At 43.9% G+C, this 25,920-nt stretch overlaps 1 protein-coding gene across 5 annotated transcripts in view; it reads left to right on the forward strand.

The window, feature by feature from the left end:
- The first annotated feature begins 4,069 nt into the window (after window positions 1–4,069).
- The window catches only part of LOC141052138 (galectin-4-like), a 51,059-nt gene continuing 29,208 nt past the window's right edge, over window positions 4,070–25,920 (forward strand). Inside the window, exons 1-3 of one of the 5 annotated variants that reach the window (XM_073549370.1) lie at window positions 4,070–4,188; window positions 7,213–8,263; window positions 11,372–11,426. In XM_073549370.1, coding sequence (XP_073405471.1) covers window positions 11,397–11,426 — 30 coding nt within the window. In that variant the 5' untranslated portion in view covers window positions 4,070–4,188; window positions 7,213–8,263; window positions 11,372–11,396. Of the gene's footprint in view, window positions 4,189–7,212; window positions 8,264–10,885; window positions 10,977–11,371; window positions 11,427–25,920 lie in introns of those variants that run through there. The other 4 variants (XM_073549372.1, XM_073549369.1, XM_073549371.1 and 1 more) reach the window with 4 other exon arrangements.

A 25,920-nucleotide genomic window follows, 5' to 3' on the forward strand; every position in this document is an offset into this window, starting at 1 on the left:
CAACACAGAGACGCACATACCCCGGCACAGCCCCGCACAGACCCCTGCCAGACCCGCACAAATCCCCACACAGCCCTGCACAGACCCCCGCACAGCCCCGCATACCCCTGCACAGACCCCTGCACAGACCCCCGCACAGCCCCGCTTAGACCCGCATACCCCAGCACACACCCGCACAGCCCTGCATACCCCCGCATACCCCCGCACAGCCACACATACCCCCATACACACCAGCATAGCCTCGCACAGACCCCTGCACAGCCCCCCTCAGCTCCACACAGACCCCAGCACAGCCTCGCATACCCCTCCCCACACACGCACACACATATAGCCAGCACACACGCATAGCCCGTGCACACCATACAGGCACACAGTGTCGGCACATGTGCAGTTAAAAAAAACGGAATCCGTCGCTTGATTCCGTCATTTGTCGGACAGCGACGGATCCTTCGTCCATAGGCTTCCAATCTAGCAAAAATCGGACAGCGACGGAGACAAAAAACGTTCCTATGTCCGTTGTCTCCAGCCGATGGACAAAGAATTTCCAAACGCGCGGCCATCCGTTGCAATCCGATGCTAATACAAGTCTATGAAAAAAAAAGGATCCTGCGGCCTCAGTCGCCGGATCCGTTTTTTCAAAAAACGACTGATGGCAAAAAATTGAAATGTGAAAGGGGCCTAAAGTTGCATTGTGAGAATTACTTTAGATGGGGCAACTTATTCAAACCACCCCTAAATGATGGAAAGTTGTGCAGGGATGATCTGATAGTGATGATCCTCACTTGCTTTGGTCAGAGCCAGAGCTAGGCAGCAATCTAATCCTGTAAATGTCACTTCACACGCTATTTACATTTCCTAACCGTGCTGCTCGTGATAGCTTTTATTGTAGAATTACAGATCAAAAAATGGCCGTAAGCAGTAGTAAGACCCAGGTGTAACTCGCCTTCTTTTCACTTCCACAAACTGACTGTTATCACTGCTTTTATGTTACTATTGTTCTCTGCTTAAGGGAACCATTCCCCTGGAGAAACGCTATATAGATTAATCCCATATCTGTAGGTAGATAGCGTTCCTACTGGTGACAGGTTCACTTTAATTTTTTCTTCCTGTTTTTTTTCCCCTTGTTGAACTCATAAGTGCAGTTAAATATATCTGTGGCATGGAAGCTAGAGGTTTATTGCAAACATTCTCTCCTATGCAGAAAGTTTAGGAGCAGGTAAGACAAGGTCAGGGCGATTACTAATATTACTTTTTATCATAAAGCAAAGATGTAAAGGGAACTTGTCAGCGGGATTGTGCTTAGTAAGCTACAAACAGTGCCTGCGCAGTAGCATCTACCACATTACGATAGATGTCACTGCGCAGGCGACGCCATTTTGCTTAAAAAAAAAAAATTGTCTCGAATGGCGGCAGTGGCGGCGCCTGCACAGTAGCATCTAAACACAATAGATGCTATTGCACAGGTGTGGCCGCCAACACCATTTTGATGAAAATAATTATTTTTTTTCCCCACAATACTATATGACTAAATGATAAATGCATATATGAATATTATCCATAGTACCATGCAACAGCACAGGCACCAGCACCTGCGTGATGAATGTTAATTTTTTTTTCCACACTATATTATAGCATTATGTAAAATAGAGGGCAGGTCAGTGACCTGTCATAAGCCCATAAACATGCATATGTAAGCAGATCATCACATAAAGCCCTGCCCACAGGCTGCCGCGGAGAGCTGAAAGCTAAAAATAAAGCTTAAACAACAACCACAAGACGGTTTTCATCAACCAAGGTATCATTATAATCAGTATAACGGCGCTGACCTGACACTGTCTGTAGGTTACTGTGCACAATCCTGCTGACAGGTTCCCTTTAAAATATGGTAATAAGGCTAAGTGCACACGTAGCGGAACTCTCGCGGAAATTACCGCGAGAATTCCGGAATTCCAGTCCGCGGGAAAATCGCATTTTAAATTCCCGCGATTTTCCCGCTGAAAAACTAGCATTTTGCAAGCGTATTTAGCTTGCAAAATGCTAGCGTTTTCCAAGCGATCTGTAACATCGCTTGGAGAACTGATTGACAGGTTGGTCACACTCGTCAAACATAGTGTTTGACGAGTGTGACCAACTTTTTACTACTGAGGCCACCTATGCGGCATCAGTAGTAAAGATAGAATGTAAAAAAAAATAAAAAATGGTGTTATTCTTACCTTCCGGCGTCCCGCGCATCCGTTCCCAGTAGTCCTTTGCAAAAATGCCCGCGATGACGTCCGTTCTCGCGGGATCGCGATGTCTCGCGGTCATTCGCGATGATGTCGCGCGAATGACCGCGAGACTTCGCGATCCCGCGAGAAAGGACGCCATCGCGGGCATTTTCGCAAAGGACTACTGGGAACGAGAGCGTGGAGAGAAGCGGGAAGACTGCGCGGGACGTCGGAGGGTGAGAATAACAATATTTTTTATTTTTAAATTCTATTTTTTACAGGGATATGGTACCCAAAGCCCGGAGGACAGTCTCCTCTCCTCCGGACCGTGGGTACCATCCGCAAATGTTCTGCTTACTTTCCGCATGGTGTGCACAGCCACATGCGGGAAGTAAGCGGAACAATGCATTCCTATGGGTGCGGGATCGCCGCGATTCCGCAAATTAATGAGCATGCTGCGGTTTTTACCGCAAAGCGATTCCGCCGTGGTAAAAACCGCAGCATTAGCACAGCATTGCGGAATCCCATAGGAATGCATGGGATGCTTATTTTTCGCATTTTCGCGGCAAAATCGCGCGGTTAAACCGCCGCGGAAACACGAAAAAAACGCTGCGTGTGAACTCAGCCTAATATGGCAAGAGGAAGTAGAAGGTTGCTTATATGATGCCAACCATGCGATTAAATTCCTATATTGTCTCTGGGCTATACATACATTGGCACACTCCTAGCAGTCGGAGTGTGCACAGTCTGAACCCATAGACAATGCAGCAAGAACAAATTAAAAAGATAAAACTGCAAGTCCAGGGTACTGTGCAATAAACACAGGAGTATCTTAGGGTGGTTTCACATTAGCGTTTAAGGCCGCAGCGTCAGCCTGCGCACGGCCGCCGCTAAGCCCTGCCCCCTGCCGCACCTCCGCCGGTAGCTCCGCCTACGGGCGCATGACGCTGCATGCGTCCTGCATCTCCTATCTTTAGCACTGGGGATGCAGGCCATGCGCAGGTATGCATTTGGTGGCGCATGCGTCCTTTTGACGGTGCGCCGAGCGCACCAAATTGCAACACGTTGCATTTGGTGCTGGTCGGCGCACCCGTCAAAAGGACGCATGAGCCGCCAAATGCATACCTGCGCATGGCCTGCGTCCCCAGCGCTAAAGATAGGGGACGCAGGACGCATGCAGCGGCATGCGCCCGTAGGCGGAGCTACCGGCGGAGGTGCAGCAGGGGCGGGGCTTAGCGGCGGCCGTGCGCAGGCCGACGCTGCGGCCTTAAACGCTAATGTGAAACCACCCTTACTAAATATGAAAACTAGTTTTAAGGCTACTTTCACACTTGCGTTTTTTTGTGCTGCGTGCGCAGTGCAAACGAGCATGAAAAACGCATCATGCGTTTTTATGCGTTTTCTTGTTTTTTTGCGCATGATTTTTAAAAAAAACTGCATGCTTTTTTTGCGCTGACGTGCGCATGGTTATGCGCACGTCAGCGCACCCATAGACTATAATGTGTTTTTGGGTGAATTTCATGTGCATTGCGTGCGCATGCGTTTTTTTGAGACAGGTCGGGCGCACAAAAAATGCAACAGGATACATTTTGTGTGCCCGGGCGCACACTACAAAAAAACGCATGCGCATACAGACGCGTACAAATGCATGACTATGCGCACCAATGTTAAGTATAGGAGAAAAAACGCATTTATGTGCAAAAACGCAGAGCAAAAAAACGCAAGTGTGAAACCAGCCTTAGGCATGTGTTATGCCATACAGTGGTGTTGAAAGTTTGTGAACTCTTTAGAATTTTCCATATTTCTGGATAAATTTGACCTAAAACTACATCACATTTTAACACAAAAGATTAGAGTCTGGTGTTTTCCATCAATGGGATGAGAATCAGGTGTGAGTGGGCGACCTGTTTTAAGTTAAAGAACAGAGGTCCATGAAAATTACTCTGTCATATCAGCATCTCCTCACCCCCTGGGATTGTTAGTAAGTGCCATAATCTTTCATCAAGAAAATATGAAACATGCGTCAGGGTAGTGCGAAAAAGCCAGGAACTTCCATTTTCATGGGTATCCACTGCACTTTATACTACACTTATGTGATCCATTTGGTACTGCAGTTTTTCTGTTATATTTAGTAGTGCTCAGTGGCTCTATATATGATTTTCCTCTTAGTGGCATGTACATGAGTTGATCTTATTTATCTCAGTTGACTTTGATCACTTTACGGAGTTGCTGCAGTATTTTTTTTTTTCCTCCTCCAGTTGAATTTCTTCTTGATTGACCTCCTATGATTTACCGTATCTTTCAATGGTTTACGAATAAACTAATATTGTTATATATTTATTGGTGGTTTTTCAGTTACTTCATTGGTAGCTCCTTGCAGATAGTGCACTGAAGAGGAGTCATCCACTTTATTACTTTTTGAAAAAAATACTGATGAAGCACAAAAAGCAGCACTACCCCAAATGAGCCCAAGACAACGTGGATAAGTGAATATGTGGTGTAGGTTATCAAAATAATAAGTTGTCCTCTACTTTTAGGATACTTCTGCAGAGCGTGGTACCTAAGGTCCGATCTTTGGATTTATGGGAGATGACAGCAGTCATCCACCCAGCAATGAGTATGTTATCCACTATCCTCCTTAATATTTTGGAAATAACCCTTTAACCCCTTCATGACCGGAAGTATTTTCGGTTTTGCGTTTTCGATTTTCGCTCCCCTTCTTTCCAGAGCCATAACTCTTTTATTTTTCCATTAATATGGCCATGTGAGAGCTTGTTTTTTTTGCAGGACGAGTTGTAGTTTTGAACTACACCATTGGTTTTACCATGTAATGTACTAGAAAACATGAAAAAAATTCCAAGTGCGGTAAAATTGCAAAAAAAGTGCAATCCCACACTTGTTTTTTGTTTGGCTTTTTTTGCTAGGTTCACTAAATGCTAAATCTGACCTGCCATTATGATTCTCCACGTCATTACAAGTTCATAGAAACCAAACATGTCTAGGTTCTTTTTTGTGGTGAAAAAAAATGCCAAACTTTGCTAAAAAAAAAATTGTGCCGTATTCCGAGTCCCGTAGCATCTCCATTTTTCATGATCTCGGGTTGGATGAGGGCTTATTTTTTTTGCGTGCCGAGCTGGCGTTTTTAGTGATACCATTTTGGTGCAGATACGTTCTTTTGATCACCCGTTATTGCAAGTTAATGCAATGTTGCGGCGACCAAAAACTGTAATTCTGGCGTTTTGAATTTTTTTTTCTCGCTACGCCGTTTAGCAATCAGGTTAATCCTTTTTTTATTAATAAATCTGGTGATTCTGAACACGGTGATAACTAATATGTGTATGTGGGTTTTTTTTTTTGTTTTTTTTTTTATTTTGAATGGGGCAAAAGGGGGGTGATTTTAAACTTTTATTTATTTTTAAACAATTTTTTTTTTTTTTACTTTTGCCATGCTTCAATAGTCTCCATAGGAGACTAGTAGCATCCACAACTCGATCGGCTCTGCTACATAGAGGCGATGAGCAGATCGCCTCTATGTAGCAGAATTACTGACTTGCTATGAGCTCCAACCACTGGTTGGTGCTCATAGCAATTTGACACTGACAACCATAGATGTCTCAAGGAGACCTCCGGTTGTCATGCCGACGCACTGGTGACCCGCGATCACGTGACATCAGTCACTAGTGAGCACATTTCCAGCCCGATGGTCGGAGCGCCATTTAAATGCCACTGTCAGCGTTTGACAGCGGCATTTAACTAGTTAATAGCAGTGAGGAGATCGCAATTCCACCCATGACTATTGCGGGTGACGCACCCCAGGGGCCGTGGGATACTCGGTACCGGGCCGGTCACCAAAGAGGGATGTGTCAAAGTGGCAGTGACCCGGTCTGTGGCCCCATGCGGTCATGTAAAAGGGGAGTATTGTTTAGGGATAAAGTTTATGTAGAGATTCGTGATGCCAGTTGGAGTGTTCGGCTGTAGTATAGCCGGCACTGCAGATGATCCCTGGGGGAGTAGATGGTGATGGCAGTGCAGATGGTTAACCCTATCCAACCAGGGCTGACCCCCAGAGATTGTGATGGAAGTAGAAGGCACGGAGTAATAAGGCAGGAGACAAGGAAAGTCACTTTAACATTTACTGTAGTTCAGGTGCAGTTCAGAGGAGATATTACAACTCTCACCAGGTTACAGTCTGCTCTGCAGAATTGGAGTTATCCTTCACTCTGCTATGACTCGGTGTAAGCTTCCTGCTATTCTAATCCCTTCAGGGACAAAGGCTTCCCAGAGTTTGGAACTTTCCAGTATAGCCTCAACTCACTGTGTTTTCCTCTTCTGGCAACTTGCAGCTTGGATCCTGCGTGAAGCTCAAGTTCTTTCTTGCACAATCCTTCACTGATCCTAGTTTGCAGCAGTCTTCCCGGGGAAAACACTTTGCTGTTGGTTGTAAAAACTCACACAGTCTCTCAGCTTACTACCCTGCTCTGAAAGCATGGATAGACTAGGGGCTGATACCCTGATGCTTATTAGCCTTACTCCTGAGGGAGCACATACCATCATGGCTTCCAGGAGCGCCCTCTTCCTTCTTCTTCACTGAAACAACAACTCTCGACTCCTCCCCCTCCCAGTCAGGGTATGTCTGCAAAGCTCTAAGCTTCAGACAAGTAAGGGAGTGAGGTAAATTGTGTGTCTGTGTTGTGGTCTCTAGCAGAGAAAGCATAACTCCCATTGCTTACAAAACACATGCAAAACAGTACATATTTAACCCTTTTGTGGCGGTAAAGACGCAGGGCACCACACGGGCACATGTCAACTGTTCAAAACAGCTGATATGTCCCGGAAAAGATGTGGGCTCACTGCCGGAGTCCACATCAAAGGGAGGGATACCAACATTGGCGTACTATTACACCCAATGTCAGTAAGGGGTTAATCTACAATGACAAACATTTAGTATAAAATGTCAGTGTGAAATAAAATCCAGCAAACTTTAGTGTTTTTTTTTTTTACACAGTGCACTGACAAGTTGTAAGGAGGTGCGCCGTGGAAGATGAAGTTCTTCAGCGTTGTGCAGCATATGTAACCGGAGGTTTCCACCTACTGTCCAAACTGAACCCAGCGGAACCATAGGACGGGAGAAGTGTTTCGGGAAGGATGGGTTTAAAGAGAGCACTGGGTCAGGTGACACCTGTGATGCAGTTACCGATATAAAAAGCCAGAGTGACAAGGTGATAAGTTAGTTGGCGCCAACAAGTGAAACCAGTGGAAAGTCCGCGTAGAGGGACGCAGTGGCTGAGTCACCAGGATGCACTTGGAGAACGAGACAGGTGGGACATCGTGAGCCAGTGAGCGAGTTTCAGACAACCCTAATTAAGGCCTGGGATCCAGAATACTCCAGTCAAGACCAGAGGCCCAGCTCTTCTCCATCCTGGCTTGATAGTCAACTGTCACAGGTCAAGCACTGAAGACCAAGTGTGGGCTGCCATGCAGAAGTGGATGCCTTCTGTGGTGATTTGGAGGCGGAAGTGAACTGGGCTGTTACTTCTAATGCTGACTTATGGTATAAGGTTCGATCCAGGGTTGTGCATGAGACGGAATGGGATCTGGCCAGTGTGAGGAGGGCCCATAGAGCATTACTTGACTTTATCGGGAGGACTTGTGGCTTAATGGGAAATACCAGTGACCCCCATTAGAACCTATAACTTAACTGAAAACTTGCTGAAGAGCCTTTCTTGTGTGGCCTTGAGAGTGCTGACTTTGGGAGTTATCGCATAAGGGACACTAGTGCGTCGCTCCTAATGGAAAATAGCCAATTAAAAGCAAAGTCGCAAAAATTGGAATAAAAAATCCTCCAAAAATTCAAGAATTAACACAGCAAAAAAGGGCAGCAGTATTTACCTGCTCAGGTCTCAGAACTAATGCCGGATGCAGCAAACCCATGTAATAAAGATGGCGGTTACACAGGTGCAAAACACTGATGAAACAACTACTCACAACCAACCAATTCATGGAGGGGTGATTGCTTAGTATTAAATTGCACAAAAGCGACTTGTGGTCACACACAGGTAATGGTAAGAGTCTGGCTTGCAGCCTATTAGTGACGCTCCTACTATTAGATTAGGCAGGCTGCCCAGCACTATCTAGGTGGACCCAATGAGAACAGACACGCTAGTTTACAAGGTTAAAAATGCTGGGCTTGGCTGCACCCTGAAAATGACGTGCAAAAAATAATGGTTATGATTAAGGCATAACCAAGATGCGTTGGTTTAATATCACTGGAGGAACCTTAAGTATTTTAATATTCTGCAATAAAAACTGAACTTTTAATCTACCTTTTTGGTTCTTAGCTGGAGAATTCTTCTCTTACTGCCTGAATGTTATACTATGGCGCAGTGCAGATTTGGAATTATTTTCTCATTCCGATTCAGCATGAGAAAACAATCGTGGCACGCTGTGAGTGCATCCAATATTCAGAATCTGAGCACTCATTCAAGTGTATGGGTGTGTGTGAAACATTGGACTGCACTTGGATGTCATAAGAGTGCAGTCCGATGTGCGCTCACAGAGACAATAGAGAAGATGGAGAAATTAAGCTCTCCATATTCTCCGCAAATGTGCTGTGATTTCTCTCATGCGAGAGAATCTGATCACACTCAGATGACACTTGGCTCAAACTCTAGCAGAGATTTAGCCGAATGTCGTTAGCATAATCGGACCGATTCTCTTGCATAAGAGAAAGTGTGTAAGTAGAGGAAATTTTCCCCAGAAATATCAGCTGATAGTGGGGCTTCTTTCTTGCGGATAAGTGAGTCTATGTGACAAAACACTTCCAAATATTAATTTTTTAAAACATTCTTCCTGTATAAAGTTTAATTATATTCCAAAACTCTTATTGTGAGTGTGACTTAAGGTGACAAACTCACAGAACAGTCAGTTTGATAACGCCATCTGATATTTGTAGCTAGGCTGATACAAGCAGAATATTCTATCTTAACTTTCGGTTCCACAACATGAAACACCTTTTCTTGTCTAAAGGAGCTGTATGGGCGTTATTACTGTACGAGGGGGATCAGGGGGCATTATTTGTATACAGTAAGAGGCAAGGACTCACTGGGTGTTATTACGATATGTAGGAGGTCTCAGAGGGCGTTATTACTGAATATAGGGGATCGGGGGCATTATTAGTATACAGTAGGTGGCGAGGACTCAAAGGGCATTATTACTATATGTCGGAGGTCTCAGAGGGCGTTATTACCGTACGTGGGGGGATCAGAGGGCATCATTAGTATACAGTAGGTGGCAAGTACTCAAGGCGCATTACTATATGTGGGAGGTCTCAGAGGGCGTTATTCCTGTATATGGGGATCAGGGCATTATTAGTATACAGTAATTGGCGAGGACTCAAAGGGCGTTATTACTATATGTTGGAGGTCTCAGGAGATATTATTACTATATGAAGTGGGATCAATGGACGAGGACTTTCACATCTTTCACCATAAAAACTCTTAATGGTTCATCATTTCTCTTCTCAAACTTAAACCCATAGGAACGGTTATATAAAGTTTAAATATCCAAAACATTTTGCAAATTAAAAGACCCCCCCCCCCCCCCCCAGGTATTACCTCCATGTAGAGGCGGACATACAATTGGTGCAACCTGTGCAGCAGGTATTTACCTCCAAAACAGGTGGAATTTTACAATATTAATTCAATACCATAAGCACAAAAATGATCAGTTCTACCCTGGTCCACATCAACAATATGTTTAGCAGCACCAGAGACAATTAGTGATATCATTAAGATGCTCAAGAATTCTTACTTGTAAATATGGACAGGAACATCTCATGTAAAGGAGATTGAAATTGACACTCTGTACTATTCTATAATAAACTAGCTGAAGAGCCCGGCGCTGCCCGGGCATAGTAACTAGCTGTGGTTAGTTATAGCAAATTATAATTATCCTCCATCCCATAGTCCCGTGCCCATATACCCATCATACATATCCTCCATCCCATGGTCCAGTGCCCATATACCCATCATACATATCCTCCATCCCATAGTCCCATGCCCATATACCCATCATACATATCCGCGATCCCATAGTCCAGTGCCCATATACCCGTCATACATATCCTCCGTCCCATGCCCATATACCCATCATACATATCTGCTATCCCATAGTCCAGTGCCCATATACTCGTCATAAATATCCTCCATCCCATAGTCCCGTGCCCATATACCTGTCATACATATCCTCCATCCCATAGTCCAGTGCCCATATACCCATCACACATCCTCCATCCCATAGTCAACCATTATGACATCATAATGAGCGGCGGGGCTTGCAAACTATGATGACATCAGCGTCGCCATAGCAACCATTATAACATCATAATGAGGGGCGGGGCTTGATACACACACTTTTTCCCCATTATGTAGATAGAGGCAAAATTGTATGGTGAATTGAAACGCGCGGGGTTAAAATTTCACCTCACAACATAGCCTAGGACACTCTCTGGGTCCAGACATGAGACTGTGCCAAATTTTGTGGCTGTAGCTGCGACGGTGCGGATGCCAATCCCGGATAGATACATACATACATACATACATACATACATACATACACACTTGAGCTTTATATATTAGATATGACATTAGAAAATTTCCAATTTGTTGTAAACTCTGTAGACGAGTTGTGGCTGGAGACGTCGCCATGTCGGTCTGGGCCGGATGGAAAAGACGGGAAAAGTGGACGACTCTATCAGAAAGAACATCAAATGTAAGTCACTATCTGTAACTCTACTGTAGTCTGTTATATGTTCTGTAAGGTTGATATCTGCCACTATATGGTCACCATGTGGTTGTAAGATTTGTACTATCGCTCTAGGCCTTTGCATAGTGGTCTTTGTTAGTGACACCGTGGTCATCTGCTGAGGTGCTCACTATTCCTACTACAAATACAATGCGTCTCCGTAGATTTAGGCAAGGATCTGGGTAAGGTGTCCCCTGAGATGTGTTTTATCCCTCTGTGGTGAATTCAGGCCATGCACACACGAGATATAGTGGCTTCTTTCTATGCCCTTTGTGTAAGCTGAGTGTTGCTTCCTGCTTTCTTTTCCCTTAGCTTAGTGATTCACTGCTTTCAGCCAGAAACGAAACTCTCTTCACCATTAGTCTCTTGCAGGATCAGACTCAGCACATGGCGGCGTTTGCTCCCATTTACAATCCAGTAAGTAATGATCCGTTTGCTCCTTTCTCTGTTCTGCATTATTATACAGGATTAGTCATTATTTCACTTCCATTTGGGGTTTTATAGTAAGAAAAGTATATTTGCAAAATAGATATAAAGATACCTAATGTCTACATTAGTGACATAGAGTCGGACGGTCCGCAGGAAGGGATAATATCATTGTAACAGTATTGGTTCCATAGGAAATATTTTCACACTTTGGACATACAGGCTTCTATTCTGTAGCACTGCATGTATCAAACTTTTGAATTTTTAAAGAGGGTACTCACATCAACCTTTCTATTTCCCCTCTCTTTAAAGCAGTGCTAGAGAATGAGGCTCAATCACACGTCAGCTATTCTTGTACGAGGGCTATCTGCGTTTTTCACGGCTAGCACTTATAATAGTCTCTGGAGCTGTTCACATGTCCGATATTAATCAGGGTGTTGGATCAAAATTGGCAATAGGTTCGTGAAAAAAATCGGACCGCACTGTGATGTCATCCATGTGTGGTCTAATTTTCACTGACTGCTAGATAGGTAAAATGTAGATATTGTTTTTTTTCTTTCCATGTGCAAAAAAAACTGATGACACTCGGGATCAAACTCTGATCAAAATCATAATGATAATCGGTCCGTTTTTCTCAAAAGTGGAAAATACCGGCGTAGAGGTCATACAAGTCAGGAATATTGCTATAAATGGGGCTGAGGAAGCAGGACATCTCTTTTGAGGACTCCCCCATTCTGGCAGTATAGAATACACCAGTATTATAATTTCTGCATGGTAGTTTAGGGGGCTCTGGGAAAGATTTTGCATTAGGATCTAGAAAATTTTCAGTTACACCTCTGTTTCTAGTACCCCAAACAACCAATATATATTCCGTTCTGTACCATTAAACTAGGAACCGACCCTTTAATCCCTTTCCCTTAGTCAAGGAGATGGATGTAGAAAAAAAAGTTCCAGCTGCTGAATATCTCAGGTGGACCGAGAACTATTTAACCGATTAAGAATCAGGGCATATTTACTTATTTTCAATGGGATTTGTTTTGGCGCGAGAAATTGTATTTTTTATTGGCAACATTTAAATGGTATGTCCACCATTGGGGATAAGATTTTATCTATTTTTCTTACTAAAATGCATGCATTTGGGGCTACAAATCATTTTTTAAATTTGGTTTCATTAAAAATTTTGCACCATTTACCTTCTATAATAATAATAAATTTTATTTCTATAGCGCCGACATATTCCGCAGCACTTTACATTTTAGTGGGAACTTGTACAGATAATAGACATTACAGCATAACAATAATCACATAGATTATAACAGATACCAAGAGGAATGAAGGCCCTGCTCGCAAGCTTACAGTCTATGAGGAAAAAGGGGAGACACGAAAGGTGGGTGGTAACAGTTGCCCTGATTGTATGGACCAGCCATAATGTTAAGTGTGTAACAGTACAGACACAGGGGGCTAATGGATGCATAAAGCATGTGGGAACATGATGCGGGGAACCTGGTGTCGGGATCCCTCAGATATCTCTTTCATCTGAAGGACCGATGTTCTTGGGTGTAAGGCACCATATGTCTCTAATTGATTGCTCCGTCGAGAAGAATAACACAGACACAAGCTGTATAATACAACTCGGGATGCCTGCTGCGAGCCTCTGGCTTATCAGTTAGGCTTCCATCTTTTATAGCAAAGAATTTAGACATTTACAGACATGCGCAATAAAGAAAAGAAAAATAGTTACTTCTACAACAGCTTTGCCATGTAAGCAGGAAATATTTGACCTTGGTTCACAAGGGAGATGTCTGAGACATCTCCTCGAAGAAAAGATAAAGTTCAGCAGAATTCATTTAACTCATTCAGTTCTTATCATTCCCCCCTTTGACATCTTCATTTTCCACAATCTGGAACACTGGATCCTGCAACAACAGCGGATAGTGGCTCGTTCACCAGGTACTATCCCAGGCCGACGGGTTGCCCGAGGGAGACAGGTCTTCTACCTTCTCCATCCCCCAGATACTGAAGCCACGTCCATCATTGCAAGAGTACGTTCCTTCATGCCAGAAATGAGATGTCAACCTAGGATTTAAAGGAATAATAGTTCAATTCTTGTTGTTTACAGTCAAACTTCCTTATCTATTTCTGCATCTTTTCTTGCATATAGAGATACACCAAAAAACAAGTTTCAGTAGCACATATATTACAAGGAGACAAACAGCAATACGTAATAAACTTAGTATAATCCCAGCTATCCAGCCTCCAATACCCTTAAACCAATTAGCTGGATTAAGAAAAGAGAAGGTGTCTGACCACCAACTGTCCTTAGTACGATTATTGTCTTTGTCGTACTGATCTCTAAGTCTTTGAACATCCTCTATTTTTGATCTTAACTTTAAACTACTGTTGGGATCTATATAATGACAGCAAGCTGGTCCGATGACTTGACACATACCTCCTTGCGCTGCAGTTAAATAATCTAGTACTATGGTATGCTGATTAGTGACTATGGTAAGCTGATTTTGGACAGCAACAGTGGTGTTCAATATATCCAATATATCCCATATTTGGTCATCTAAGTAATCTGTAGCCCTGACTAATTTATCCCACATTTGAGTAATCATAGGATAAATAAAAATAGAGCTGACAATTTTATTAGCCACACTCATCTGCACTATATGTGGTCTCCCAGAGAGGCGAGGTGTATTGTCAGCAGCTCTTTTGTACAATGTGTGTTTAGGTTTACCCTGAGTATTCAACTGGTCATTCGGAATAACAAAGGTAGCTGGAGTCAAACGACCCAGAGTACAAGCACCTTTTACCCCTACTGGCAACCATTTATATGCATTGTCTCCACATACCCAGTACATGTCACTAGGTAGGTCCCATAGGGCTGAATGTTGTAGTACCAGTCTATGAACTAAATCTATGAACGCAGATGCATTCTGGAGCATGCACCAAGGTGAAAATTGTCCTAAAGGACTACAATAACCTGCATCAGGGTTTCCACAAGGGGAGGTTCCCTTCTTATATTCCGAGGACTCGTTACAAGGCATATTACCAGGAATATTAATACAAGATTCGTTAGTGCCCTGGGGAAATAAATTGGAGTACTCCCATGACATACTGTATTATGTAGCTTTCTTTCCAGCAACATTGGTTTGAAGGCATCAGTAGAATGAGAAGTTACATCAAAGCTAACTTGTAAACCATACGTTGGAACTTGCCCCAAGTAGGTTAACCGAGTTCTATTCCTGGGTACCCAAGCCCCCCCTTTATATGCCAGATATTGAAGGTGTGTATTACTTCCTGAAAGGTTACCCTGCCACCAAGGGTATCCTACCCATCCCACAACAGGTATTCCAACAGTTGTGTTCCATAACTTCACATTATTTGTGGCATTATTAGCAAGTGTATCAGAACAACTGGTCCAGGCAAATAATTCCTCGGGTGGCACAGGAATAACAAGGAACGGAATACTAGTGGCTGATACTGGTGAATGTGTGCAGATCCGGCAATCTGCTGGAGACTGAGTGTCATTTGACCAATCATTCAGTAATTTTTCATGATGTTGTATAAACTTATTATTCAAGGACATTGGAGAATTTAGACTGTCCCACGCAGCTACCATTATTACAGATAATGCAACAAAACCAAACCAAAACATTATGCACTCTTATGCTTTGTTAATTCCTGTGGCTAGTTTGCAATGCGATGCGTGGATCCAGGTTGGTCGTCCTTCCAACTTAACAGAAGTAGGCGTCGTTAGGAGTACTTGGTAAGGTCCTTGATATCGGGGTTCAAGGGTCTTTCTGGAGTGTTTCTTGACATATACGTAATCACCAGGTTGTAGACAGTGAGTTCCTTCCACACTATCTGGATCTGGAATGGAAGAGAAAACTAGAGAATGCATTTGAGTTAAATGCTTTTGCAACTGGATTACATAACTTGTCAAATTATCCACATTAAGTGTTAAGACCTGTGGGTAGTACAACCCTGTGTTTGGTGGTCTTCCAAACAGTATCTCGAAGGGTGACAGTTTAGTTTTCCCCGTGGGTGTGTACCTTACTGAGAATAATGCTAATGGGAGACACTCTGGCCATGGTCTATGGGTCTGCTCCATGGTTTTCTGTATTTTTAATTTTAGTGTCCCGTTCATTCTTTCTACCTTCCCTGAACTCTGTGGGTGGTAGGGTGTATGAAATGCCTGTTCTACACCTATCATTTGCATTACATTTTGCATTACCTCAGCAGTAAAGTGTGTACCTCTGTCTGATTCAATTGTTTCAGGGACACCGAATCGTGGTACTAGTTCCATCACTAGTTTCTTTGCAGTGGCTCGAGCTGTAGCCGTTTTCACCGGGTAGGCCTCTGGCCATCCAGAGAACATGTCAACACACACCAGAACATATTCATATGGTCCACTTCTGGGGAGTTGAATGTAGTCGATCTGTAGTCTCTGGAAGGGATATAACGGCCTAGGACTGTGTTTCCGTGGAGTTTTCACTACCTGTCCGGGATTGTGTGCTAGGCATATGGGACAGGAGGTACAGTGTAGTTGCGCCACCTTCCCAAACCCAGGAGCAATCCAAACCTTCGTGACTAGGCGTGTCATTCCATTGGCGGACATGTGAGTTGGAAGATGAACTACTTCTGCCATCCTTGGGTACAAAACCCTAGGCAAGCAGTACTTCTGATCTTTCTTCCACATTCCGTTCGTCTTCTCAGCTCCCATCTTTTCCCAAGTTTCCTTGTCCGTCTGAGCGGAGTCTTCTTGGAACTTTTGTAAGTCTGTAAACAATTCTGATGCATCCTTGTGCACTATGTTTACTTTTTCTGGAGTCCCCAAGGCAGCTTGCTTCGCCGCCTGGTCTGCTTTTTCGTTGCCTTTTGCCTCCATGTTGTCTTTTCTGGTGTGTGTTGGCACCCTCATAATGTCCACCCCCTGTGTCTGGGCCACATTCTCGAGGATGTCTCTGATCAGTGTGGCATGTTTTATGGGTGTTCCTGCTGCTGTCATGAAACCCCTTGTGCGCCACAAGACCCCAAAATCATGTACTATCCCAAAGGCATATCTCGAGTCAGTGTAGATATTTGCTGTTTTTCCTTTGGAAAGTTTTAATGCCTCATTCAGAGCTGTCAGCTCAGCCTCTTGTGCGGACTTGTGGGGTGGAAGTGCCTTTGCCACAATAGTCTCATGTGGTGATACCACAGCATATCCTGTGTGGAATTTTCCACTTTCATCGGCATATCTGCTGCCATCCACAAAAAGTACAAAGTCTGGATTTGACAATGGTGTGTCTGTGACATTGGGCAAGCCAACAACTTCTTGCTGCATCAGTTCTATGCAATCATGTTCAACCTCGTGTGGGGGCTCAAAAGAAAGCGATAATGTGTTCTCATCTATATCCCCCCTTTCAGAATCTGCAATTGGCAACAATGTAGCCAGATTCAGATTCTGAGTTTTGGTAAACGTAACATTAGGAGGCATAAGCAAGGCACATTGCAATCTGAGTTGTCTTGCCATAGAAATATGTTTAGAAGAAACCTGATTCAGGATACCGTATATATCATGTGTGGTACAGACAGTTAGTGGGTTATCCAGTACAATATCAGAAACTTTGTCAAGTAGCAATGCGATTGCAGAGACTGCTCTAACACAGGATGGTGTTCCCCGTGCTACAGAGTCTAGTTTGGCAGAATAGTATGCAAGGGGTCTATTCTTTTTGTCATGTTTCTGTGTCAAAATGCCAGTAGCATGCCCTCTAATTTCAGCGGCCATCAGTTGAAAGGGTATATCATAGTTAGGTATACCTAATGCTGGGGCTGACACTATGGCCTTCTTCAGATACTGAAATGAGTCTCGTGCAATGTCAGTCAGTTGGAAAGGTATTGTGTTGATGCAATCATACAGTGGCTGCATGTGTTCACTAGCATGTATGACCCATTGGCGGCAAGACGAAACTAAACCCAAAAATGCTCTCAACTGCTTATGAGTTGTCGGTTCCTTCATTTGTTGTACAATTGTGATTCTGTCATTGGTTAAGTGTCGGGTACCATGTGATAGACAATGTCCTAAGAATATGACTTTTGGTTGGCAAAACTGTAATTTTTCTCTGTTGACCTTACATCCATTGTCTGATGAAAACATCAGTAGTGAAAGTGTATGGATTCTACAGTTAGCCTCATCAGGTGCACAAAGCAACAGGTCATCCACATATTGTAAGAGCACTACATCAGGTGGATGTGGCCAGCCGGCCAACACAGACTGCAATGCTTGCGTGTACAGTGTGGGTGAATGCTGCATGCCCTGTGGCAGTCTGGTCCAGGCATATTGTTTGCCCTTAAATGTAAAAGCGAACAGATGCCAACAGCTTTTGTGGAGGGGCACTGAGAAAAATGCGTTTGACAAATCAATCACTGAAAAACATTTCGATTGACTAGGGATTTTTGCCAATAGCGTGTGTGGGTTAGGTACTACTGGTGTCAAAGGAACAAGGACCTTATTTATCTCTCTCAGATCATGTACCATGCGATATTTCGGGGCATCACCTGGTCCTCCTTTCTTTTTGACAGGAAACAATGGCGTATTAGCTTGTGATTTGACACCAATGCTCCATTGTTTACAAGATCAGTGACTTGTGCCTCAATAGCAGCCTCTTGTTGGGCACTGATAGGGTACTGCCGCAGCTGTGGCAACCTTGTGTCTGCGGGCACCTCCACCACAACTGGGGATACGGGAAGTAAGCCAATATCCGCATTCCCTTTTGCCCATAAGGTATCAGGTAATTTGTCTAGGGCTGGGTCCCATGGTTGTGATGTGGTGTCATCAGGATTTTGTGACTCGAGAGCTTGAATTATCATGCAAGCCTCAAGAGCATCCTCATCCTCATCTGGGATAGTAAGATGTACTGTACCATCTTCAGCAAATTTGATATCTGCCTGCAGTTTCTTTAGTACATCTACTCCCAATAGGCAAATTGGTGCTCTTTTGACAAACAAAAATTTATTCAGGAACATTTTAGGTCCTATCTTAACGGGTAAAGGTTTGCTAAAAGGAATTAGGCTAGATTGTCCACTGAATCCTGAGACAAAAGTCGAATACTCTGAAAGGAGGTCTGGAGTTATTACTTTGTCATTAACCACCGAAGAGGTTGCTCCAGTATCTAATAGAAAGGGTACCTTTTTACCATTCACCTGAATTTTAATTACTGGCTCCCTAGAATCGAGTGTCATTCTAGTGGCATTTAGTCAGTCGGTTGTGTCCTCCTTTCTAGATTGATGTTCCCTATCTGCTTTTCTCTTTCGGCAATCTCTTTGAAAGTGACCAGGTTTCTTACAGTAATGGCAAGTAAAAGTCTTTCTCCTTGGTCTCCCTACCGGGTCTTCCAAATCTAGTGTAAGAAACACTTTCCCTTTTTCTCTTTTGTTTTCCCTTAAGTCCATCTCAATTCCCATGGCTCTCTGCTTTAGACCATGGGCATTGTCTGCTGACCTCCAATCGGGAGTACAATTTTTCAACTTCAATTTCATTTCTGGTGTTAACCCATCTATGAAGGACTTAGCAAGCAGTCTCTGTACCCCCGGGTTGGTAAGGTCTAGTCCCTCATCGCTAAATCCCATCTGTCTGGTAAAAATCAGCTACTGTTTGTCCAGGTTGTTGTGAAACAGCTGTCTGTGAACCTCGCTGTCTCTGTTTGTCTCCCATGAACGTGTCAAGGACTTCTAGGAATATTCCTGCTGATGCCTGTGTGCGAGGGTTGTCTGCTGCATCCTCCGCTGGCTTTCTAATTGTCAAAGCCTGCCAGAGCTCGTGTTGGAGTGGCAGAGGTAGTTTTAATCTCAGCATATCTTCCCGGTCATTCCAGGTACCTCTGTGTACCATCAACACCTGTCTTAAGTAAGCAGCAAATCGGGCTGAATTGATAATCGGGTCAGGGGCGTTAGACAACAAAGCCATACATTCAGTTGCAGTCCAAGGCTGGTAATGATTAGTAATTATATGTCTAGTGACGTAATCCCCCTGTCCTGTAATCTCCCTGAAGGGTCTGCTTTGTGATCTGACAGGGGCTAATAGGTTGGGCGCATGGTATCGGGGTGCACCACAGGCAAGACAATTCTCCCTCCAATTGGGGTTTTGTTGACCACAATTACTGCAGACCCATCCAGGTTCATCACTGCCACTAGGTGGCTTAACAGCTATTTGCGTCTCTGGGTACAGCTTAGCCGGTGGTGGAGGTGAACTGGGAGTTGTGGCAGGAGCCATAGGTACTGGTGGTGGTACTGACAAAGGGGTTGGATGGGGTGGAGGCTCATGCATTTTCTCCACTGGGTCATCCGTCATTCTGACCTTCTTTGGACGTATCTATTTCCCTGTCTTCTCGTTATATGCCCACTTTTCCCTCTGAGCAACTTGTGAACATTTTAAACATGCTTCAACCTGTTCTCCCCATCCCGCATCTGCAATTTTTCCTGACTTTGTGTCTTTTATTTCTTTCCATTTATCCTCATTCAAAGCCTCTTTCCCTTCTACCTTGAATTTTTTTAATACCTTTTCTAGGTCTCTTGCTGCACTTTTTCCATATCTATCTTCAATTATATCACATAACCAATTTCCCTCCTCAGTTGTCTTTCCCTGACTGTTCCCCATTTCTTTATCCTGTTTCTCTTGTTCCTTCCTGTTAATCCTCCCTTCCTTAGGTGGTGTATTGGGTAAGCTCAAGACTAGGCTCTACTATAGCTCGTTACCTTCTTCCTAAGGTGCTAACAGGCTAAATGGGGTGTCTGTTCCTCGTTGTACTACGTGTTTCGTGTACTTATATGCTATGTAACATCCGAACAGAAGCACTCCCACAACACACAGGATTGTAAACAAAGTATCCATCTATCGGGGTTCTTCAGTCATATCTTGTCACAGGCTCATTTCGCGGTCCTGTGCTCATTCGATCACACTCTTATCTGTCACAAGGTTTATTCGTAAAGGGTGTTGATTTAAGCTTAGGCGGTGACCTCCCCGAAAGGACGCTGTCACATAACCCAGTTAGGCAATATCACCACTCTTTGAACGAATACCTACTGTGCAGCTTATTTTTCTACTTTCCACAACCTTTCAAATCAAAGTAGCCATTCAACAACCTCCCTGATTCCTAACACGGAATCTTCTATTGTGGAGAACTTGTCAGTCGGGGCTTTGCAGCATGAACTGTTCACCCAGCCTTATATTCCGTAATGTCAGACCTCTCCCATTTCGATTTGCATCAGCTCTTTTTCTAAAAATAAATGTGCACAGACAGAACCTACAGTAACCTCTCATTCGAGCAGAAATTACATATGCGTGTCACACCCGATTTCCTCAGAGTTCTTATATGGACCTGATCTTACGGCCCCCTCCTCTACTAGATTCCCCTTTATACGGACCTTAGTTATAATGATACATTATGAAGAGAAGAGAAGAGAAAAATTGATCTCTTACCTGGCCAGGTGTTTAGGTCTGCTGTTCACAATTTCATCAGTGACTGGAGTGGTCTGTAGATCGGGTAGTCTTGGAGAGGTGCCTATATCAGGTCCCTGTTTCGGGCACCAGGAAACTGTCGGGATCCCTCAGATATCTTTCATCTGAAGGACCGATGTTCTTGGGTGTAAGGCACCATATGTCTCTAATTGATTGCTCCGTCGAGAAGAATAACACAGACACAAGCTGTATAATACAACTCGGGATGCCTGCTGCGCGCCTCTGGCTTATCAGTTAGGCTTCCATCTTTTATAGCAAAGAATTTAGACATTTACAGACATGCGCAATAAAGAAAAGAAAAATAGTTACTTCTACAACAGCTTTGCCATGTAAGCAGGAAATATTTGACCTTGGTTCACAAGGGAGATGTCTGAGACATCTCCTCGAAGAAAAGATAAAGTTCAGCAGAATTCATTTAACTCATTCAGTTCTTATCACTGGTAATGGTAAAACTTTTGGCTGTGCCACACAGGGATAGCTAGTTTAACGTGTTGAGGCGGTAGGCCAGTCTGAATAAATGTGTTTTCAGAGCACGCTTAAAATTGTGGGGATTGGGGACTAATCGTATTGACCTGGGAAGTGCATTCCAAAGAATTGGCGCAGCACGTGTAAAGTCTTGGAGACGGGAGTGGGAGGTTCTGATTATTGAGGATGCTAACCTCAGGTCATCAGCAGAACGGAGGGCACAGGTAGGGTGGTATACTGAAGCAAGGGAGGAGATGTAGGGTGGTGCTGAGCAATGGAGGGCTTTGTGGGTGAGGGTAATAAGTTTATACTGAATTCTGGAGTGGATGGGTAGCCAGTGTAATGAGTGGCACAAGGTAGAGGTATCGGTGTAACGATTGGTGAGGAATATGATCCTGGCAGCAGCATTCAAGACAGATTGGAGAGGGGAGAGTTTGGTAAGAGGGAGACCGATTAGATGAGAGTTACAATAGTCGAGATGAGAATGAATAAGAGAAACGGTAAGAGTTTTTGAAGAGTCAAAAGTAAGAAAAGGTCGAATTCTAGAAATGTTTTTGAGGTGCAGATGACAAGACCCCGCCAGTGATCGAATGTGGGGGGCAAAGGAAAGCTCGGAATCAAGTATGACCCCAAGACAGCGGGCATGTTGCTGGGGAGTAATAGTGGAGCCACACACAGAAATGGCAGTGTCGGGTATAGGTACATTTGTAGAGGGAGGAAACACAAGGAGTTCAGTCTTTGACAGGTTCAGTTTCAGATATAGTGAGGACATGATGTTAGACACAGCGTTTAGACAATCGCTGACAATAGCCTCTGAATTGGGACACGGTCACACGTTCAGCATTTGGTCAGTATTTTACATCAGTATTTGTAAGCTAAAACCAGCAGTGGGTGATAAATCCAGAAGTGGTGACTGGTTTCTATTATACTTTTCCTCTGTTGTTCCACTCCTGGTTTTGGCTTATAAATAATACAAATACTGATAGTGTGACCATAGCCTTATATAAACATATGCGCCACTTTAGTATTTGGTCAGTATTTTACATCAGGATTTATAAGGAGCCGGTGGAGTGGGTGAAAAATGCAGAACGTGTGAGCGTGGCCTTACCCTGTGTATTGCTGACTGCTAAATCGGAGAATCCATCAGTGAGCGCATTCAGATTTAATGTTGGGTAGAGATGAGAGAGAGAGTTATATTGGGACTTACTTCCCCATTGACCTCTAAGGGGTTTGAATTCTGGTTAAAGTTCTGACACTGTCCTGGCACCAAAAATGAACTTTGGAATAATGTTTGCTCGAACCCGACGAATGTGATCTTCCATTGGTCCACTCATCCCTAATGATGAGCGCTTTCCTATCTAGTGATGGGCGAGTAGCATTGTTGCTCGGGTCTCCCTGAGCATGCTAGGGTGATCTCCGAGTATTTTGGCGTGCTTGGAGATTTAGTTTTCGTTGTCTCAGCTGCATGATTTGTGGCTGCTAGACAGCCGGAATACATTTGGGGATTCCCTGACACACAGGGATTCAGGCTGTCTAGCAGCCACAAATCATGCAGCTGAGACAATGAAAACGAAATCTCCGAGCACGCCAAAATACTCGGAGACCACTCGAGCATGTTCGGGGAAACCCGAGCAACGAGTATACTCGCTCATCACTATTCCTAACTCTTTTATCTGTCTTTTTCTGAACTCTCATATGATTTAAGACCACATCAAAGTTTAATGCGCAGTGAAACAAATCCTGTGAAAGCCAAACGCTGCAACATTTTTGATGAATCCTAATTACAAAAATATTTTTTTTAGCCCCAGATACATGCACATGCAATTTTTAACAACAAAAATCCCTTAAACATGATGTGGCGTAATGGAGATGGGGAAGAGCAACCCAAACACTAGCGCCAATTTGCACAAGCTCAAAATTCACTAGAAGACAGGAGAAAAATTGAAGCATGCGATAAATAGCATATAAAATGAACAAATTTTATTAGAATAAAGTACTACAATTAATACATATATAACAGTGTGCTCATCTGACAAGACCTGACAGTATACACCCAAAGTACCCTGTTCCTCCATAGAGATGGAAAACTTAGCCCCAGAACACATCCCCATGAGGGCCCATGACCCACAAACAGCAAAGTAATAAAGGCGCCCAGACAAGAAATCCCAGATTAACCATAATAAAAATGCAGTGAAGGAGGGCATCAGCATTATGTAATGACCTGCTGCAAATTGCATCAAGGTAGCATGGAAAATAGAGACCACAGGGGAGCTTATCGGGACAAGGAGGAAAGGGGGAACCTGGCTATGCCACCCCCGACGCGCGTTTTGCGGCGTCTCAAGCCGCATTCTCAAAAGGAATATGGTAGAAGGTCCAAACAGGACCTTAAAGTAATCCCTGAACTTGGCCATATGACCCGGATTAACCAGTGATGAAGGCGCTCTTGGCGCATGCGCCCCAGCCTCCGCAGGTCCTACAGAGCACTACAGGCATCATGCGCTAGTGCGCACGCGCCAGGGAATACCCGGGCACGCGCGCAGTACATGTAGATGCAGAGTGGAGACGCAGGGAGCGATGCACGCGGCCATACACCACGGAATTGGGATAATGGAAGGGAGGGAAATTCAGTGTAGGGGGATAAATGCAGCAATACAAAATGCTTAGGAAAAGAATGCGTAACATATATAATGCCATAAGATAGATAGAATATATATATATATATATCCATTTAAAAAAAACGCCGAGTGTGAATAGCATAGTGCTTGCATAAGGCATCCAATAATAATGAGAAGAATATGAATATCCATTAGGTGCTGCAGGTGCTTGATAGCAGTCCAATCATATAATAAGATCACATCAAAATCCAGAGCAGGAGAAGTACTGTACACTAAAGAGATATACATAAAAGAGAAAATTAAAAACAGTGACGCAATGGAAATAAAAACAATAAAAACAAAAGGGCTGCCATGGAGCCAATGGGAAGATACAGGGATTTGTGAAGGACAAAAAGGAGATTCCAAAAGGATTTTTTCTTCTTTAAAAGGTATGCAAGAGAGGTGGAGAGTCACAAAAAATACAAAGACGTGATGGATGTATGTAACAAAACATTGATTATTAAAAAGGGGCAAAGCTTAAGTGTTCGTTGAGTCCCCTCGGGATCATAGTATCTAACTCAACAATCCATCTCGCTTCCATTTGTGCGAGAATTTTTTTTTTGTTATCACCACCTCTGATGCCCATGTGTAATACAGCAATTCCCCTCACTTTCAACAAACCAGCATCACAGTGGTGCTGTAGCCGGAAGTATCAGGGGATTGTTTTTAAATCAGCCAAATAGAACACTGTCCTCGCCGCGCCAATGTCCCGCACATGCTCTCGAACCCGCACTCTCAGTTCTCTGGTGGTCAGACCTACATAGATCTTGGGACACGGACACGTGGCGTAAAAAATCACGTTTGATGTACCACACAAGATCCGTTTTTTTGATTTTAAACTGTCTCGTGCCATCTGAGGAACTGAAGGTGGAGCAGCGCAGGACATTAGCGCAAGCGACACAGTGCCTGCACGAAAATGACCCACTGACCAGACCGCTGGAACCAAAAAAGTTCCTGGAAGTAGGAACATTGTGGCTCCGTACCAAGAGGTCGTTTAGATTTTTTGATCGGCGGGGTGTCATAGATGGAAAACTCCCCAGGGCGACCCCCAGGGAGGGGTCTGTCGCAAGTATAGACCAGTGCTTACACAAAATGGTGCGCATATTGTGCCACTCATGATTGTATGTCGAGATGAACCTGACAGGTCAATCGCCGACTGAACCTCCACTCTTCTGGGCTGAGTGTAAAAGACTGCCACGTGGAGTACGTCTCGCCCTGTTATAACCGGCTTTAATACACCTGCGACTATAGCCTTTAGTTAGGAAACGGTCTGTCAAATCCCGGGCCTGTCTCTCAAATCGGTCATCGGTGGAACAGATGCGTCGCATACGGAGAAACTGTCCGACCGGGATGGCCCTCACAGTGGCAGAGTCATGGGCAGACGTGGCGTGTAATAAAGAGTTGACGGACGTGGGCTTCCTGAATACATCCGCCTGGATACGCCGGTCAGCATCGACCTCCAGACGGATGTCCAGGAAGTCCAAGCGTGTGTCATCAAACGAGTATGTTAAACGGATGTTACTAGTATTTACGTTTAACGACCTCATGAAGTCCCCGAGCTGGTCGACTGTCCCATCCCACAAAAAATGTACATGTAATTTGTAAAAAAAAAAGACTGTCCCCAAAGGTGGACGACCCCTTATGAATGATATATTGGAAAGAGGAAAAATAATTACTGCATTTGCTTGCTAGAATGAAAAAAATATAAAACAGCAATTTTACTAGTACTTTTTTGGGTTTTATTTTTGCTATGTTCACTGAATGGTAAAATTAACTGTTTTCTGCCGGTCAGTATAACAACGACAATTTTATACATTTTACTTAAACTTTAGAGAATTTTTCTACTTTTAATAATCCATTG

The sequence above is a fragment of the Dendrobates tinctorius genome, unplaced genomic scaffold, assembly GCF_039654945.1.
Source record: "Dendrobates tinctorius isolate UK_male_01 unplaced genomic scaffold, ASM3965494v1 ptg000158l, whole genome shotgun sequence".
Classification (NCBI taxonomy): Eukaryota; Metazoa; Chordata; class Amphibia; order Anura; family Dendrobatidae; genus Dendrobates; species Dendrobates tinctorius.